Source organism: Strix aluco, chromosome 2 (genome assembly GCF_031877795.1).
Source record: "Strix aluco isolate bStrAlu1 chromosome 2, bStrAlu1.hap1, whole genome shotgun sequence".
Lineage (NCBI taxonomy): Eukaryota > Metazoa > Chordata > Aves > Strigiformes > Strigidae > Strix > Strix aluco.
Window position 1 is genome coordinate 56365824 of NC_133932.1, and position 20527 is coordinate 56386350.

Consider the following 20527-nt stretch of genomic DNA (forward strand, 5'->3'; position numbering starts at 1 on the left):
TAACAATAATAATGTTCATATCCTACCTTGATGTGAAAGTTATTGTGTCTTGCATGCTAAAAGACTTTCTTTTCATTATAGGGTTTCCATGGCAACTGCATCCTCCCAGGTTCTAATTCCTGAAATTAATCTCAACGATACTTTTGATACTTTCGCACTTGATTTTACCAGGGAGAAGAAATTGTTGGAATGCCTTGATTATCTTACAGGTAATTTTTTTTCTCAAGGTGCTGCTATTATATGTCCCTCATAAAATAGTAATGATAGGATTTTCTTCATTCCTCTCTGTGGTCAGTTAACTTTGGCTGACTGCCAGATGCCCACCAAGCCGCCCTTTTACTCTACCTCCTCAGCAAGACAGGGGAGAAAATAAGATTAAAAGCTCATGAGTTGAAATAAGCACAGGGAGATGACTCAACAGGCAAAACAGACTCAACCTGGGGAAAATCAAAGTAATTTATTGACAGTTAATTGTAAGAGTAGGATACTGAAGAATAAAAACAAAACTAAAAACACTTTCCCCCGACCCCATTCTTCTTCTCGGGCTCAACTGCACTCCCAGCTCTTCTACCTCCTCCTCATGCTCTTCCTCATGCTCCACCTCCCTCCTCCTCACGCTCTTCTTCTGCTCCAGCATGGGCTTCCTCTCATGAGATGCAGTTCTTCATTAACTTCTCCAACATGGGTCCTTCCCACAGGCTGCAGTTCTCCAGGAATGCTCCAATGTGGGTTCTTTCCACAGGGTGCAATCCTTCAGGAATGGCCTGTTCCATTGTGGGTCCCCTGTGGGCCATGGTTCCTGCCAGAAAACTTGCTCCTACATAGGTTCCTCTCCACAGGCTGCAGCTTCCTTCAGGGCATATCCACCTGCTCCGGTGTAGGTCCTCCACAGGCTGAAGTGTGGGTATCTACTCCACTGCAGTCCTCCATGGGCTGCAGGGAGACAACCTGTGTGATCATGGTCTTCTCCACAGACTGCAGGGGAATCTCTGCTCTGGTGCTTGGAGCACCTCCTCCCCTTCCTTCTTCACTGATCTTGGTGTCTGCAGGACTGTTGCTGTCACATTTTCTCACTCCGCCCTCTCCCAGCTGCTGCGCAGCCTCTTTTTTACCCTTTCTTAAATACGTTATCACAGAGGCCTTACCAGCATCAGTGATGGGCTCAGTTTTGGGCAGCAGCGGGTTTGTCTTAAAACTGGCTGTGTCTGACATGGGGTCAGCTCCTGGTCTTTTCTCACAGAAGTCACCCATGCAGCCCAGCTGCTACTAAAACCTTGCCACATAAACCCAATACACTCTCCCTCTTAATCCTGAATATATTACCCCGCACCAGCCCCAGAATATCCCAAAAAGCATTAGGTGCTAAAGAACACAACTGGGATGTATTTCCTACCTCTTCTCCTTGTGTTCCTCCCCACCAGGGTGTGGGCAAGTGAGAGTGAGAAATGGTTAAAAGCCACTGCAGAAGAGTGAAATGTAAGAACAGCTGGAGCTTAGCCTGGAGCAGCCAGAGGAGGGAGACCAAATCCCATTTCCCAGGGGATGGATGTTTCCCTCTCCCTTGGGGCTGCCTTCTCCTGTGGCAGAGTGCAGCCTGGCGGATTTCCCATGAGCAACCAGAAGCTGTTCAAGCAATCAACATCAAGGGCTCAGCAATGAAAGATGTTTTCTCATGCTGGTGACACTGTGTATTTCCCCCATCACAGAACTGGAGAACCTCACTGTGCCTGGGACTAGAGAGCACACAGTGTGCCCTGTGCCAGGACACAGGGTGGGTTCTCCACAGAGCAGAGCCCCAGCTTGCTTAACTGAGATCTTTAGCCTGAAGAAGCCTGCAGGATTAGACCCTTACTGAAGGCCTGAGTAATGTGCAATCTCAGAGTATATAATGACTCACAAAGAGAAACAAATTACTGTAATTTAGGGTGTTTTGATTTCAATGCCAGAATTAGAACAATTCATTCCAGTTGAATTGAAAACAGAAGAGACACAGGGTAGGTTTTCATTTTGCAGGGTCTTTAAGCATCTGCTGTTAACAGTGAGAATTTGCAATGAAAGGCACAAAGCACTGTTAGAAAAGCACTTGAAAACACTTCCTGAGCCATTCTCTTAGCCCAGTTTGCAGGAGATATACACATGTTATTTCATAAGAATGTGAGAGTGCAGAGTCTCCTCATTGCCAACCACTGGATCTTTTCCATGCAGAAGGCTAGCTTCTGGCTTTTCTTCAGAGAAAGGCTGAGGGAATTGGGGTTGTTCAGCCTCAGAAGAGAAGTCTCCGAGGAGACCTTATTGTGGCCTTTCAACACTTAAATGGGGCTTATAACAAAGATGGGGACAGACTTTTTAGTAGGGCCTGTTGCAACAGGACAAGGGGTAATGATTTTAAACTAAAGGATGGTAGGTTCAGACTAGATGTAAGGAAGAAATTTTTTACAATGAGGGTAGTGAAACACTGGAACAGGTTGCCCAGAGAGGCAATAGATTCCCCATCCCTGGAAACGTTCAAGGCCAGATTAGACTGGGCTCTGAGCAACCTGATCTAGTTGAAGATGTTCCTGCTCATTGCAGGGGGGGTTGGACTAGATGACCTTTAAAAGTCCTTTCCAACCCAAACTATTCTATGATTCTATGAAAAAGTGAACAGATTCATATTGGGAAGAGCAAGGCTGTCTGCATGCACAGGGCAGCACCACTCTTGCCTTAAAGATCTGTGAGGTTCTTGCCATATCTGAAAGAAAGATTTTATTTGCAAGAAATTTCTGTGTCACTGTGTGACTGATGAATACAATCAGTGTTTAATACATACTTGAGTAAATAATACACAATAATAATGTGGTGAGAGTCATTTGAACTTTTTATACAGTACCAGTGAAATGTTATGGCATCTGCCGCTCCCCAAAGTCTGCTGGAATTTCACCACCATGTTGAGTATTCATCCCAGAATTATAAAAAGCCAAGGAGATGAAAGGAAGGATTAACAAAAAGCCAGACTCATTTGCCCTAACCTAGGAATCTACCTGTAAAATAATCAGCATCAGCTTCCTTTATAGTCAAAGAAGAGGAATAACCACCTCATTTTAAGGCACATATATGAGGTCAGTTGACTCCATTCTGGAGGTGCCTATTTCTCCCAGTTGGCTCCAAGCAGAGGTTAGAGAGACTCATTCAAATACAGATAATTGTGTTTTAGATATTTAAAGTCATACAGGGTGAGTTCTATCTAGCAGTCTGTACCTGTACCCCCCAGGTCTTCTTCCCTTTGTACATCATATGTCAGTATTACCAGCCTAATTGCTGTACACTGCAGAAAATGAAGGCTGTATCTATACCAAAATGAAGGGTAGTTTTGCTACAAAGATCCTTTCCATGGTCCATCATGCTGGCTATGTCATTTACACAGTTCCTTCTTTGCCTTCTTCCTCCCTCATCCACAATCTTGAAAAATTGCTTACAATGCAGTCTAAGGGAACTTGCAAATGTATTGAGCAGTTTAACTGCTTTTTCCTAATCTACTATTTTTATCCTTGCCATTGATACCCAGTGAAGAACAGTTTTAGCTGGCTCTGTCTTTGTACTATTTTTCTTCACATTAATAAATAGCATATGGCTGCAATGGCAAAATCCAAAACACATGTCCAAATTATCTGAGCATAAAATACAACCTATGCAGACAGTTAAAATACATTTATGTAAATATATGTATATATGTAATGTATCTGTGTATATGTATAGTCCCAAGAGTTAAATGCATTTAATTATTCTCTATTGTTCAGAAACTCTGGAGGAAGATTTATTTTATTTTACCCCTTTCAGATTGGTGCATGGAATCTTCATAGATATTAAACTGTGTGACAGAGTGAATTGGGCTTTTATCATATTTCACAGTTAAGTAAAAGGAAGACCATTTGTAAGTCCTAGTGGTACTTCTATATTGTGAATTAAGTGAAGAAGCCTATCTTATATCTATCACATGTACTGCTTTTGAACAAAATGTCAAAACCTAAATTCCAGCTTCATTCTCTCTGCTGTCAGTTGCCTTCAAAGCAATTGACCTTGGTTGTCTTCTGGAGATTTTCTTCTCCTTTGGTTCTTCACAGTGTACTACTTGTCAGATCTTATTCATCCTTCATCTTCCCAACCCCAATTTTCTATGTGGCACATTGAAGTTTGCATCTTTCTTTCTTCTTAGGCTATTTCTTACCCAAATATAAATTTAACTAATTTGTTCTTACCATTTACACAGCTGTCTGTTCAAACATTCTGCTATCCAAATGGAAATCTCTGATATCTCTCTGAAAGTTGCCAGCCAGACATTGAGATGTCAAGCTTAGTATATTAAAACAATACCCTTAATCTTCCTCTGATTGTTCTCAACCTTGATGTCTTTTGAAAGCTTTCTTATCTTGCCAGTTGCTTGAGCTCTTCATCTGGAACTCATCTTTTTCTAAATATGTATCTAGCTAGATCCAGGCAATGCATGTGACTTGCAACTCTCTGCACAGTATTACTGACATAAGGAATTTTTATCCATTGTGAATCAAAAATACTTGTTATGTGTCTTAATACTTTGAAACCAATTGCAGGAACATCTATTCTTTGACCTTGCAATTTGCCCTGCTTCAGAAATCCCATCTGAAACAATGATAAGTTTTCGTCATCCATCACTTTAGCTGACTGCACAAAGACATACATGTTGCCGAGCATATGCCAGCAGTTTTTTCACACAAAACCAACTTCATTCTGGAAACCCTTCACAACCTGTCTTTCCTCTTAACTCTTTCAGTATTAAAAGATCAAACCACCTCCAGCCAGCTCAGTCTCGTACTTTGGATGTGCTCTCTTCTCATTCTGTTGTTTTTGAGCAGTTCTGGTCTACCCAAAGACTATGTCTAGATGGTTGTATGACTGAGTTCTTGATGCCGACTCATGCATAACATGTTACTAACACGTCAGATTTGCACCCACATCTGATATAACTGTGCCTTTCAAATTCTTGCATGCTGGTTCAGTCCAGTGTCATGATACACCATGGAGCCAGTAATGAACATCTGAGAGAGGTTCGGAGAAGCTTCTTCAACTCCCTCATGTTCATACCAGCAATAAGAGTATTCCTCGCACCATTAAGTCAAGGAGATGGCTTAGATATTGCTTTTTTACTCAGTATCAAAATCAGTAAGGAACCCTTACAAAGTCAGTCACCCCATGACAGCAGGGAAGTGGAGACTGAGCAACCAAAAGGAAGTTGAGGTGGTTTTAGTCAATCTCTGTGACCTTGTTCTGAGAAGATTTAGATATAGTCTCAATGGTCACCCAGGAGCCACTGCATTCATGGTGGGATTCACCAATGAGAGGTGGCAGTTTCCTTAAACTGCCTCTCAGGTATATAGACCATGTGAGTGCTTTCAGACTGCTTCAGAGCAAAAGCCATGCAGATGACACTGACAAGGAGGTGAGTTAGACTAACCTGGATGAAAAGGAGTAGGTATTCTCACAAGGCCAGTTACTTCTGGGAGCAAATTTAAGAAACTGCTTTTCTAATATTAGTTACTGCCTTTCAGGCACTTCAGATGTAGTTCCTGACTTTTTAAGTATGTCTGCTCAGTTTTGAGTCGAAGTCATAGAGATGAATTAAAACAGCCTTCAGCAATGATTTTCTCACTTGTCAGAGAGTGTTGATTCATGAATACAGGTGGATGAAAGTCAGAGTGACTGAAGCAGTTACCACTCCCAGATATTTGCCCCAGTCCTCTATGGAGATTGCCACCCCAAGACCAAAGAGAGCCACAGATGTTAGGAAGCAATTCCTTAAACCAGTACAGCTTTCATTGTGCCTTGCTAAGTCTGCTGTCACTGATTCCAGGTTCCCTCACTGCTCAAGGCTGTAAATTTGGGGTTTTCAAGAGCTGCTTCACATTTTTTTCAGCTCTCCCTGACACTGGGTAGCAGTTTGTATAGAGGAGGCTGCCAATAACAGAGTATTAGCTGCATCAATTGTCAAACTTCAGTCTTGTTTGCTTGTGAGCCAGTGCTCTGTCCTCACCCTGAAACAGACTGGAAAGGCTCATGGGCAATCACTTCTTCTCCACTGGGAAACAGGACCGAAGGGTGGATATGAGGCTTTATGTCTTGCACTGCTGTGCTGCAAGCATGCAGGGCTTCCCCTTCCTAGGCAGTGGTGGGGCACACCTGGTGCAGCTTTGAGATCACTCTGGAGTCTCTGTAGAGCTTTCCCTGTGGCACCTGAGCTCTGTAGCAGTACTAGTAAATTTGATAAGCAAATCACACACTATCAAATGTAATAATGAAGATAACTGATTAAGGTCAATCTCTTTAATTGCATTATGGACTCACACTCTCCAAAGGAGTATGTGCTGTGTAAGGATGAATTTGGCAGTCAGACTTCTACATTATTTTGAAAGTCATAACAAAGAATTTGCATGTAGACTTCGCTGCCTATCTGCAGGAGAAGCAGATATATTTTGTTTTATTCTGAGTGGTTTATGAAATGAGTGTTGCTGACGAACTGAGTTTCATGCAGTATAGTCTCAGGTGGATGTGGGTTAATCACAAAAGCAAGGGAAAAGATGTCCTGCTTAGGTGAAATCTCTTTTTTCTGTCATTCTCATTACACGAAGGTCCATAAATCACCAGCCATAAGGCCAGCCAGGTGTGCATATGAAAAGAGAACTTAGGCTGTCATTTTCAAAGGAGTTGAAGACTGCTATGCTATTGAAATGCAGTTTACAGTTCATTAAACCTTCAGTAATTTTTGCTTTTCATAAATTAATATTTATTATCCATGTTGTAGTAATAACAAGTACATTTCTCAAGTAAAAGGTTTTGCTGTTAGGTGGAGGATATGGCTGAAGAAGACTAGTTGCATACACACCAAAAATGTATCAACTTGTATATTTGTAATTAATTTTTTTTCAATTTTTTCTTTTTTGCTTTTGAAGGACAGACAAAATACGAAGATGAAGCCTCAGCTAGGGGGAAGAAAAAATCTCCAGTGATTGTTCTGCTGAATACATTTTTGAAACATAGCTCATAGGACCAACGCAGTACTGCATAGTCCTCACAACAGTTAGTTGGCCTCAGTTAGTACACAAGCTCTAAAATGCAGCACTAATCTTTCCAAGAATTTGCAGGGGGTTTTCTCCTCCTTTCGTTTATATTCCCCTCCTGGATAACTGTTCTTATTTTAGTTCATTTCTCTCTGTTAATACCCATCTGTCCCAAGGATTCCTCTGCTGAGTTAACAAAAAAAGGCATTGATAAACTTCCATGCTACAATATTTAGAGCATCACAAATCATGGTCATATCATGAAACACATTTGAACATTTTCTTATGCCCCTTGGTTGAAAGAGGCTGCTTGGAAATGTGTCTGCACTTTAATCCTTGAGAACATACATCAGTAAACCAGGGACATGAACTATAAAAATTCTTAATGGGAAGTAAAATAGATGTTTCATAAAAGTAAAGGTGGAATTCCTTCAGAGGGACTTTTTGAGGCCATTATTCTTAGCTAACAGAAGTTAAAAGAGCGGACAGCAAAAATGTCATTCAGAATTGCCTTCCTTTTCCTTTAATGCAGGCGTATTTTGGTTGTTTCAGCTTGAGTGCCCTTCTTCCTCACTCTGTGACAGCTGGGAGGAACACTATTAAGCACAAGGATTTTTTTTTTTTTTTCAGGATGGTAGCATGTAGGGAAGATGATTAGGAATGAAGCTCCCACTGAGACAAGCATGCAGGAAGACCCACCAGTCTTTCAAAGAAAGATTAATTTGTTTCTTATTTAGGTGTTTGGGTTTGTAAAGAATGTAAACAAAGAAAATTTAGGCCTAAGAAGTTTGTTTCAAGTTTCACTTCTTTAAATAGGTCTTCAAAACAAACCTGTGTGTTAATATGAGAAGAATATATAGCTTGCTACACAGAGATCTTGCTTGTTGATTAAAAAAAAAAAAAAGAGGGACAACTTTTTATTAAAATGTTTGTATTGTTTTCTAGAATTATTTAATTAGCAGTGACATTGAAGATTAGGCTGTAATAGTCATGCAGTCATGATGTTATGATAAGAACTCTTTATGTAAGGCTGAAGAAAAGTTAAATTATACGTGCCTGTATTAGAAAGGATAGCTAGCAAATAAACAAACATTAACTTGGAGAGAGAAGATTGAGCATGAAAGTATGAGTGTTTGGAAGCTTCCCCAAAATTACAGTTTTTAAATACCACTTATGCTAGTCTCTGGTAAGATAGGCTAGGCAAATACTACTTTCAAGTCAACAGTGAAGAGCGTTGACTCTCCCTCTTGATATATGCATCAATGAAACTTTTGATAATTTTGCTCTGATGGTCAGAACAGTCCTAGAAAAAGCAACATGTCAACTGTACCCATTTAATCATAGTTTAATGTGACCACCTACACATCACTTGTGCTAGGGCATCTGAAACTAAAGCTACTTTAATATAAAATACTTTCAAAATCTGGAGTTTGTAGGTGGTTATATTGATAGTAAGAATTCCTTTGCAACAATTTATTGATAATCAAAGTTACTACTCAAATTAGCAAGAAGTTGTTAAAAGGTCTGTTGGATGATATAGCTACAAACTCATACATCAGATGCAACCCCTAATCTCAGGTGAGAAGGGAAATATTTTACTGATTGTGTCAGTAAGCCTCCTCTGTTGTATCTCACAGCTCCCAACCCACCCACCATTCGAGAAGAGCTCTGTACAGCTTCTTATGATACCATTACTGTCCACTGGACATCGGATGATGAATTCAGTGTGGTCTCTTATGAGCTGCAGTACACCATATTCACTGGACAAGCTAATGTTGTTAGTAAGTATAAACCTTCTCTTTTCTATTTCTGTTTCCTTGTGATATCTTTGTCAACCAAGTGCCTTTAAATATATATGTACTCGTATATCAAGAACAGGAAGCAAAAATATTTTCTAGGAAGATTTAAAGCCAAAATCCAATCCAATAATGATGTCAAACGTTCTAAAATTTAGAATTAATTCAGTTAAAATTTCCTGTGTCTTTTCTGGGAGTGCCATGTAGTGAGAGCTTTTGAAGAGCAAAACCAGCACACATCCCCAAAGGCACAAGTATTGTCCCTGTTAACAGGACTTGTTTCTTGTGTCCTGAATCCTTTGTTGCAGATGTAGCAGGGGCAAAGACCTCAATTCCATTGTCTGAGCTAGTCGGGCACTTGGGAGCCTGTGTTGAACTGGTCATTATTTAGAACTGCAGTCCTGTTGTCTTTTAGATAACCTTGACAAGTGGACCTTTGTCAGAAATACAGATTAAATCCTTCCCTCTGATTTTTACTGTCTTCAAGGCTACAAAGCATAGGTGTCAGTATACTGAAGGTTAAGGCAGCAAACAGCAGTGCAAAAACAATTAATATGATAACTTTGTTGAACTTATAATTACATCAACAATAATTGGTTTATATTTTGTATTATAGCACATTTTTTATTAAATACACCCTCTGTTTTGAATCTGTGATTTTCTTTAATGAACAAACTTACTGATCATTTCTTCGATTGTTTTGTTGTTAAATAACTATTCCTCTGAGAAAAAAATATTTTCTAATCTTTGGCCAGGAAGTCAACACTTCTGGGTTCAGTGCATAGTGATCACTGACTGTGAATTTGGAGAAGTCATTTAACTTCTTCCTGTTCCCCATATGTTTAACAGGAATACCACTAGCTGACACGTATTTGCTTTATGAAACAAGGATTCTGAAATGAACCAAATCAATCAAAAGGTGGAGTTTATTGAGTCAACATGAATTTAAATTGGGAACTCATTGCCACAGAGCATTGTTGTGTTTTTGAGTTCAAGAGATGACTGGACAGATCATGCAAGAAAAATCCACTGAGAAGAATGAAGTGCAGAGACTCCTTTCTGTCTCAGGAGGTCCCAGAGCTGTAAGATGTTGAGGCCTGGGAGAGCGTGGTGAGAAATGATTGTGCTTTCCCTGTTCCTTAACACCCTCCTGTGCTCTTGCTTTTGTCCACCATCAGATACCCCAGCCACACACTGAGCTAGGTAGGTTTAGTTCTGATCCAGCACAGAAGTGTTTTTCTTCTTACAAAATTTGTTGAGATACTTTGATGAAAGTCAGTGCTGTGGACGTGTTTACAAGCTATATGTTAGTGGAAAAATGGTACGGTCTATGCCAAATTTCAGTACTGAGCCAAATGCTTGCACTGACACTTTTGTTGCTGTATGCACATCATTTTCTCCATCACTAAACTGGAGTTAGTTTTCCAAGCCATCTGAAAGGATATCTGAGGATTCATGTGCTGGCTTTTTAACACCATTTTTAAGTAGATACTGTGAATATATTATGGTATTCAGGACTGACTAAAAAATAAGGTGGACTACTGAAAATTTGATGAGTGTTTTGCCAAAACCTCCATTTAGCATTTCACTTAACAGCCTAATTTTGGACAATGCAGTGTAAAATTTAAGACTGCTGGAAAGACCAAGTAAACTTCAACACATGCTCCTACATCTGAGCAAGCTGAATAACAAAAAGGTCTAATAGTAATTTGGAAGAAAGTGGAGCAAGGTAGATAAGGAAGGAAAAGATTCCCTGATTAATCACTACTAAGTAGACAGGACTTAATGATAACACGGTACAGTACTTGCTTTCTAACCCATTTTTATCTGTGGCTTTATGCTAGAAGACTTTATTCAAGTCAGTTATTGGCACTACGTGTGAAGAGGGCAGCAGAGAGGTGTGCCATTTCCACATGTTTGTGATGTGGGGTTTTATTCTTTGCTTACTAGTGAATAAATAACAAGTTATTTAATTTTTAGACTGCATTGTAGGTTTCGTATGTGGAGGTGAAAGCTTTGATCTGTAAAACATGTATCAATTAGTCTGCTTTCAGAGATGCAGTATGATAATTTTGGGGTATATCATGAAGTGCTCAGTGTGCAGTCTGAACTGTCATTGTATCGCTTTGCAAAAATGGTATCATTAAAAGTTTGAAGATAAAACAAATCAACACTGTAAGAAACTTTGTTTACAAAATGCTCTGAAGACCTGAAATGACAGTAGAAAGAAATGTAAGAACCGGGTCTTTTTCTTTTCCTTTTTCTTTTTTCTTTTTCTTTTTCTTTTTCTTTTTCTTTTTCTTTTTCTTTTTCTTTTTCTTTTTCTTTTTCCTCTTCCTCTTCCTCTTCCTCTTCCTCTTCCTCTTCCTCTTCCTCTTCCTCTTCCTCTTCCTCTTCCTCTTCCTCTTCCTTTTCCTTTTCCTTTTTCTCTTCTCCTTTTCCCCTTTTCTCCTTTTCTCCTTCTCCTTCTTCTTCTTCCTCCTTTTAATGCAGCTAGCTCTTACACAAATATCCTGGTTATTAGTTTAAATTTAATTGAAAGCTGTGTTAACGCATTGCATGCATATATATATATATATACACACATATACATGCATATATAAGTATATGTGGAAAGGTTTTCTAAATGTTGTAAAGCTTTTTTTAAATCTCATTATTTAATGTAGACTTGAACACCTCCAATGGAGATGTTCCCACCAAATCTAACTGCTACAAATCTGCCCAGGTTTCTAACACGTGAGGCTCTCCCAGTTCATTCCAACTTCCACTGGTAATGGAGATTTGTCCACTAACATCCTGATTTTACTTAGAACACTACTTGGATGTTTCTTCACTTTGTTGGATTATATTCTTTGTCCTGCAAAAGGGTCTAATATCCCAACTTTTATAAATTACTTTCCAAGATTGTCCCTAGAATATTGGAGTGTACCTTAATAGTGTGGTTGAACACAGAGTGCTATTTTCACTGTAAATGTGTTAGCAGGCACTGCACTGCAGCTTTCATGTTTTGATGAACTGAAGCTAGGTGATATTTTTTTTTTTTAAATCCCATTTTAATGGAACATATTTTGGATTAGCATGATTTTTTTTCTATTTATGACATTTGCATGCTGTTGCACATAACTATTTTTTTAATTTATTTCTCTGTCACATCCCAAAAAGTTGCCATTGGTATTGTGTGTTGCTTCTAGCAGATAATGTAAACAGGTTCATAGATTGTCTACGGTTCTGTGTTTTTGTAGCTATGAATTAGTCATGAGGGAGTAGCTACAGTACTGCATTAAACCAACAAGCTTTTTTCCCCTGAGACAATAGGAATCACTTTGCATATATACCCACCTACCGTGCTAATGGAGGCTGTTATTTTGGAATCCATTTCTTAAAACCACATAGCCAGACTGACTGTACTTTCCACTCCCCAGTACATTTCCTCCACCAGAGGCATATATCATTCAGACATTGCTAAGAATTCAGTAACAAAAACAAGCAATGCTATGTTTTTCTAGTGTATTTTCTATCCAACATAATCAACTATATTCTTTTTTATTAACTGAAAAATTGGGGAGTTAACATTTGATGGAAAAGGTCCAAATAGAGTATTTCATTTTGAATCCTATTTCATACAGGAAAGATTATTTCCAAATGTGGCCAAACCGCTTGGCTATTAAATGCTTGGCAGCCCTATTCTGTGCATAAGAGCAATACAGAACTTTAAATTAAGCAGGCTTTTACTAAAGCAGTTGTTCTCAGAGTTATACCATTTGCACATTTGCATTTCTGAGAGGCAGCTAATCACCTGCAATCTGAATATTGTAAAGGCTTTTAAAATTACTTTGTCACTAGATAGCTAACATGCATTATAATTTCATTATCCCATTTCAATAAATTTTCAAGTATTTATTGAGCATGCATTTTTTTAACATCATGGATTTCCTTCAGTATGCTTCAGGAAGGTTAAAATTTAAACACCCAGTTTTTTATGAGCTGTGATACAAGATGTCTTCATGAAAAACACATCTTCAAGACAAAAAGCAGTAAATAATTACCTCTTTCCTGGTAAATGAAAATTAGGTTCGTTAGTTACATCAGCTAAATACTAAAAATCACTGTGTTAAGGATACAGTATACTGTAAGAACCCTTTCAGTGTTACATAGTTACTCTTCCTATGAGATAGGATAAAATTTTATTGAAGGATCTAAAACAATTAGGAGCCCCAGCTTCCATGAAAAAACAGTGAATTTATGATTCACCAATTAAGTTTTGAATAGTCTGGCTTTTTTCTGTTTCTGGAAATTTTAATTTATTAAAAACCAATTCCCTACAATCTTCAGATTGCTTCCGAGGATTTTAGTGAGTATCTTTTAATGGCACAAAAGAAAATCTGGGATACAACCAGGAAAACTTCTGCCTCTTGAAAAGTATAAAAAGAGTGTATTTCTTAAAAAAATGTGATGTGTTTTGCAGAAATCCTGCATATGTTGTTTTCTTTCACATGACAATGCAGAGTGCGGGTGGAGAGCTATCTGTTACCTTCACCTACTGTATTTGTCCTACCAAGTTGAACTGGTAATAGTCTATTTAAATAAAGCATTTTAAAATAATTAAAATACTCAAGAGATTAAATAACCTTCCCATGACTTTTGTGCTCCTCTTCCAGTTTTCAAGAAGATATATTTTATTAAAATCTACCAGTGTAAATTTTAAGAGGATTTACACCTTGGGATTTTTCCCATCTGTTTTTTAAAGTGCATCAACAGCCAACACCAGGGAAACAGCTTTACAAATTATTACCTCCAGACTATGAGAAACTTATTTTGAAAAGTCACACATCCTGTACGGACATCACTGTGCTCACTGCACCATTCCAGGATGTAATTTAAATTCTCTACATTTTTGTAGGCCACAGTTTTAAAATACATTGTTTTACCACCTGCATAACCCTGTAAAAAGCCCTGGGTTTTTGAAACAAGAAATGTGAATGTAGGAGTGGATTAGGAGTGGGTACAATAGGAAACCCTTAGCTCCTGCTGCTGCACCAGTGAGGAGAAGATGCGTGCTTTTCCACTTAACCTGCTGCCACCGGCAGGGATCTGAGAGGACAAACACTACCTCTGGATGCCCAGTTAACAGGCTGCTTGCTCATTTGCCTGAGCTTTCTTAATCATCTTCTTGCATATTCAGAGAAGGGCTGTCCTGACAGGGCATAACTGGAGACAAATTCTTCTGATGCAGTGACAAAATATTCTTTCACACCTAAAAGCTTAACTTGGCTGCCACTAGTTATTATTCTCTGTTTTGAAGGATTTTGGACTTGTACTTTGACACCATCAAAACTTCATTCACAAGATTTTCAAATCAAAGTTCAATTTAAAGCCTGTTATCAAATAGCTCGCAGTCAGGAAGCACATGGACACTGAGCCCCTTGGTGCATAGGCAAGAGCTGAGATTGTTGGAACAGCAAGGTTTGTTGAGCAAAGTAACTAAGTCAGTCACTGCACATCCAGCATTTATTGTACACTGGTAGTTTGAGATGCCTAAGATTGGAAGGACAAAAAAAAACAAACCAAGGTGTCTTACATCATCAAAGAGGATAGAGCCTTTGCCTAGAACATGAGTCAGGACAAAAGGATGGTTCCCAACTCTCTCTGTTGACTCATCAGAGTTTAGGTTAGGTAAAGTCCTAACTCAGGAACTCTGCTCTTTGTTCAAGGTCAGGTGGATGAATGTACACCTACCTGTGAGTGTTTTGACATTAACCCCAGCAGCAGAAGCCAAGATGTAGCAATACCTAAAATTACTGTGGCTCTGCCTTCTATACAGAAATCTAAATTAACCATTAACTGGATTATTTAATAATATAATAATTTACTCTGTGTGGGTATTTACAGACTAGTGAGTATCGGGTATATATAAATCTACATACATGGGAGGAGAGGATAGACTGGAGAGGAGACTCATAGCAATGCAACTCTACCTTTGCAGTCCTTCATATACCTATTTAGATCCAAATTTTACACTTCATTAAGAAGCAATCAGCCTCTGGAGGGTATCATAAAAAGTGTAATGCAAGCCTGAAAAATGTGCCCTTTAGAGAGTTGTAGTGACTAATGCAAATCTAGTTTCAAGAAGATTTAGCAAAAATCTGGGCATTTCTGTGTCTGTGTAAGGGTTTGTTTATATATGGCCTATGTATACCATAGAGCTTTGCTTTTAAAGTGTGGTTATGGAAGGAGAAGACACTTCCAGGACCATTATCTGGATCCATCCTGCTTACTGTCTTATGTTATTTGATACCCCATCAGAGGCATCTGAGTTAAGGATTCCTTGATCATCCTGGACTCCCTCTAAATCCAGTGTTTCATTCTGTTTTATTTTAATTTAGCACTTATTTTGCAATAGCACCTATGAGTCAGGGTAAGTCATGGTCTCAATGCAAAATCAGTGTGGTAGTTCAGCTACAGAACAAGTGTGCCTTTACTCTAGTACGTGTGGCAAATTTTTACTGGGAAAAGATGATGATTCTTCAGAGCAGTCAGTGAAATATTTTATGCCAGGAAACTGCTGCTTTTATTTCCTTTCTTCCTCTTAGGAAACCCGTTCACACCCAGCCTAAAAAAATAAATATCATTCAGTATGTATGGTTCAGTGAAACAAGAGGTGGACTGATGTTGTTATAAGCAGTTTACTACAAGTGCTAGGCACAACTGAGATTTTCATGGGGTATAACACTGGGTTCTTTTTTTTCAGGAGGTAGACAGATGATTACTCTATGTGATCTAATTTTTCAATAGTCTTGAGAAAAACAGTGCTGCAATGTTGCTTTTCTTTGCTTCTTCTATTCACATAGAGCAAACTGTTTGAATCCCTTGTAACTGATATTTAGGGAGGCTACATGTGGCCAGGATGCTTGCTGGTTGGAGCATAAGGAACATGCTACAATTCTTTTTTTCCCACTTCACACCAGGAAACTGCAACAGAGAAATGTTCTCATTCTGGTAAATCATGGTCCAAAGGCTACAACCCACGTGTGAGTTCAGCCACAGGCTTAGACTTCCAGACTTCAAATCGGGGGGTGGGGGGGTGGGGGATGTCATGTCACCTCATTTTAGATACCTGAAATTAGAGATCTCACCTGTGCTAGTCACCTAGGCTTCCTCTGTGGCCAAGAAAAGAGAGACACTTGTGGTAGGATGTTCATACCTGGAGAAGTGAAAGAAATTATTCACTGATTTCTGCCTCTTCTCAGAGTCCAGAAAAATAGGTTAGTCATTGCAGCTCTTCATTATATGATGAGGTGATGAGTCCCACCTGAAACTGTGCCTCAGTTGCCCATTTGCACAGCATGATGAATAGCTGCCTGCCTCTCAAGGATGTTATGTAATATAAGAGAACTTTGAGACAAAAGCTACATAATTCTTAGATCAAAATTTGGGGTTTAAGTTCTGTTTCTAATGATCTTTTGTTACGAAAAATGTGTCCCAAATTAGCAAGGAATCTCCCAGTATGGTTATGAATTGTCTCTGAGTCTGTAAACCTGCATCACAGGTCTTTTTCTTTCAAATTTTGTGCCCAGTAGGCTTTTAGTTTTTACTTTACATAAAGGTTTTTATATTGTCTAATATGCAGAGCTGAAATTACTACTTTCTAAAAGATTCTCTTTACTAATATTTACTGGTAAAACATGAGTTAAGAGCTGAAAGCTGTTTTTTTAATAACACAATAGCTTTCATAACATGTTCTATGCCCAGTAAGGCAGAGACCAAGAAGTCTGTCAGATTCCTAATCCACTCAAGCATTTTTGTTTTAAATTTTCCAGCCTTACATATGCACACACATGCATACACTTCCATCTGCATGTATCTTTTTCTAATTGTATAACTATATAAAAATATTGTGAATATATATACACTTCATGAAAGTTAAATTTGTTATTTATGTAAACATTTAGAATAAGAGAGCTATCAGTCTGGGGATCCATTAGTCCAAGAGCTGTTCAAAATGTACAGTAATACGGGTGATTGACTGCCATTGCAGTTATATCACAGTAGGAAAAATTTATGTAGGTGAATACGTTCTTTTTAGTGGAGTATTTTCCTGTGTTGAAGATGATATTGCTCCTCCCTTATTTTACTTACTTTCTACATATTATACTTCTGTGATAGGCATCAAATGTACACAAAAAAGTTTGTAACTGGAAAAATTATCCAGCTCTTCCCCAGCTGACATATAACCATGAGGACATAAATCAAAAAGTTGCATCCATTGCATTTACTTAGATTACATCCTGGCAAAGTCTGGAGTGTAAGAGACAAAGCTTGATCTGAAGCCCGTGCTCTACCCTCTTTGGCCTCCCATGATTTGCTTCAGGTCCTGAAGAATGCATACTCGGAGACTGTCAGCAAAGGTGCCTCCCCATCCCTCCTGGCTTTACCACTTACGTTAGTCTTCTGAGGCTTAAACTGAGTTCATTAATCCAAACAGTATATTGATGGGATCTCCATAATCCTTTAGTTCTTAAGCAATAAAGAATTCCTTGTGCTGGGACACGAAAAATCTCAGAGTGCTCGTGCCTCCACTGAATCATTTCTTAAATGCCCATTTTTTATGGTTGACTTCACGTAGCAAGAACTTAAAAGGTACGTTGACTGAGAGCTGATGAAATGAGTTAGTGGCATTAAGTAGCGACTCAGTAAATGTAACAACACTTTAAAAGGCACAGAAGCAAAATTCATATTGGTCTTTGGGTGCTTGGGAGTGCTCTAAATGTTCCTGTTACAAAGTGTTCAGTATGTTATGACTGATGTTCTCTGTTTGAAATTGCAGGTTTATGCAACTCAGCCGACAGCTGGATGATTGTTCCCAATATCAAACAAAACCACTACACAGTGCACGGGTTACAAAGTGGCACTAAGTACATCTTCATTGTTAAGGCTATTAATCAGGCAGGCAGCAGAAGCAGCGAGCCCGGCAAGCTCAAGACAAACAGTGAGTAACGTGAGATCCAGCACGCATGCATTCTTCTCCTTTTTTGTCTTCCTTTTTAGTTTTGATCTTTGGAAGATAGAAGAGCACAGAGCAGTTTAACTTGTTTAAAGTGCTTCCCACAATGAAAGCCACTTATTTAACTCAATTCAGGATTGCCAGAGTCTTCAGTAGTGAAGAAATTACTCTTTTTTTGAGATGCATCTGTAGTTTGGAAATATCATTTAGGAACAGAGCCATCACATGTGAAATGATTGAAACTACTCTTTTGGGGTTTTGTTTTAATGTCCCTTCTATTCTTTTTCCTCTACAAAGCAAAAACTTTTCTTATGTTTCAAAAAAACCCACTTTAATTTTGTATAGTATTCATAAGTTTAATTTAAGCTAGTTTAATTTTATTTTCCAAAACGATCTCTTTCTCAGGACGCTAGAAAACTTCTTAACTCCATCTCCCTCAATTTTTTATGGAGTTCAACGAGGTGGTAGAGTAGTCAGAGATCCCACTTCAAAAAAAACAATGGTTACGCAAATTATTAACAGATGTAGTATAGCAATTTTAAGACTGGTTTTCAGCGTTTTTCTTCCTGTGTCCCAGCCAATCCCTCAGTCGTGTAGTCATCACAGGCAGCTCTGAGTACAGGAAAGGGAACACTGGGATTTGTGCACCCTCTGAAACTTGCTTATTGTAGGAGAGGGTGCTCGAAGAGGGGCAATACTGAATGTTGTAAGAAGGAGGCTTTAGGGAGTGGCACGTGCATGTTTCTGATTTTCTCCTTTCTGCTATTAACCTAGCTTGCACTTCTGTGTAAAAGCTTCTCATACAATCCCCACATCTGCTACCAAGAATCTGCATATTGTTAAACCTGGTAACCTGCAAGCAAATACGTAACCAGAGGACCCACCTGGAAATGTCAATCCTTTATCCTTTTGTCTGTTTGTGATCCAGTGTGGCACAAAAGCAATCTCTCGGGTGACCGTGAGAAATGATGTGACCAGATACAATTCAGTACAGAGAAAGACATCCTCTAGATACTGCATCAGCAACACAAGAGCTACTAACTAGTTAGAGAGGCAGGCCATTGGTATTTTAATGCTATCAAGTGGTAGGAAAAAGCAGGTAAAATGTGCCCCAAAATACTTTCCAGTGGGTTTGATTTATACTTGGTCATAATACATAACTAAATACATATTGCAAAAGTAGATAACTGACCAATCTACATCTTATTTGAAGTACAGGTATGAGTGCCTCACACAGACCTCATGGGAGCACTCATTTCTATTTTCTGTGCATGTCATCAAATCTTCTGCTTACATTTTTTTACCCTTGATGTGAAAGACAGTAAGAAGGGGAAAGAGGTTTGCTGAATGACTTGTGGAGTCATACTTTCCTAGTTGACTCCTGTTGGAGGTAAATGATCATTTTGCTTTGTGACACAATGAGCAAGCCTGTCAGAATTGTGGTGGGCTTTCTATATCTACAGGGTTCAGTTTACCAAAAAGCTTCCTGTTATTGTCTTCAAACCTCATGCTACAGCTGAAGATACTTGCCAAGAGCAACAACCTTCATAATGTTTTTTACACCACATTATTCGGACCAAGTTACAGTTCACTTCCTTCTTTTTAATGCACAGTATCCAGCACCACATGGGCATCCTTCCAGAATGATCCTGAATTGTTGACTGTGCTTGTTATAAATAAAGCTGTGAGTGAACGAACAGACAAGGCTAGTGCTTCTTATTTTCAAACTCATTTTGTGGAATTTGAAATCATACTTTTTTTAGTAACGATGAAGATGTTATTATGGAGCTTTATCCCTAGAAAATTAATAGAATGCAATTTATTCTAAATCTAATATGCTGTGAAAAAAGCAACCCTCAGACCTTTATTAGCATGTATATTGGTTTCAATTACATGCAAGAATTAGAGTATTCAGGTTACCTCTAGTTCAGAGATAATGGGCATGATGATTATGCAGCGCTCTTTTCAGGGATTATTGACACAGGGAAGTTAGTGCACAATGAGATTGACAGTAAACTGACAATGCAAACCAGCTATTGCAGGGAGCAGAATAGGTTCATCTATCTCAAGAACACTTCAGAGGAGGAGATTAATATGGTTATGCAATCTTGTGGGCTTCTTAGAAGCTCGCTAATCCACTCTCCTTTTCAAAATCAAAGCCAAACCATTCTTCTGCCATCTTTGTCTCGCATCTCTAGGTCAGCCATTTAAACTGGACCCCAAATCTGCTCACAGAAAATTGAAAGTGTCTCATGATAACTTGACAGTCGAACGTGATGAAACATCCTCCAAAAAGAGTCACACACCAGAGCGATTCACGAGCCAAGGGAGCTATGGAGTAGCTGGCAACGTGTTTATTGACAGCGGGCGGCATTACTGGGAAGTGGTTATAAGTGGGAGTACGTGGTATGTATATAAAAATATATGTGAAAAGAACAGTAATTCACACTGTTCAGATCCTGGCACAGTTTATCTGATAGAGACCAGTTGCAGAGGCATGCAGAACAGTACAAGAACAGGAGAATTGTATACTTTCACACAGTTTGTCAGACTATTTTCTCAGTCTCCAGCACTTTCAGACTCTGGAGCTAAATCTGCCAGATTTACATTTAGCAGCCTTCACAGGACATTTACTCCATGACTTGGGATGGTTGTTTTTTGAA

At 38.9% G+C, this 20527-nt stretch overlaps 1 protein-coding gene across 3 annotated transcripts in view; it reads left to right on the forward strand.

Annotated features, from left to right (window-relative positions):
• Positions 1–20527, forward strand: part of MID1 (midline 1) — a 358868-nt gene that overhangs the window by 333810 nt on the left and 4531 nt on the right. For all 3 annotated transcript variants that reach the window (XM_074814839.1, XM_074814840.1, XM_074814841.1), the window contains 4 exons: positions 82–209; positions 8705–8848; positions 17688–17849; positions 20063–20270. In XM_074814839.1, the coding sequence (XP_074670940.1) occupies positions 82–209; positions 8705–8848; positions 17688–17849; positions 20063–20270 (642 nt within the window). The remainder of the gene's footprint in view (positions 1–81; positions 210–8704; positions 8849–17687; positions 17850–20062; positions 20271–20527) is intronic.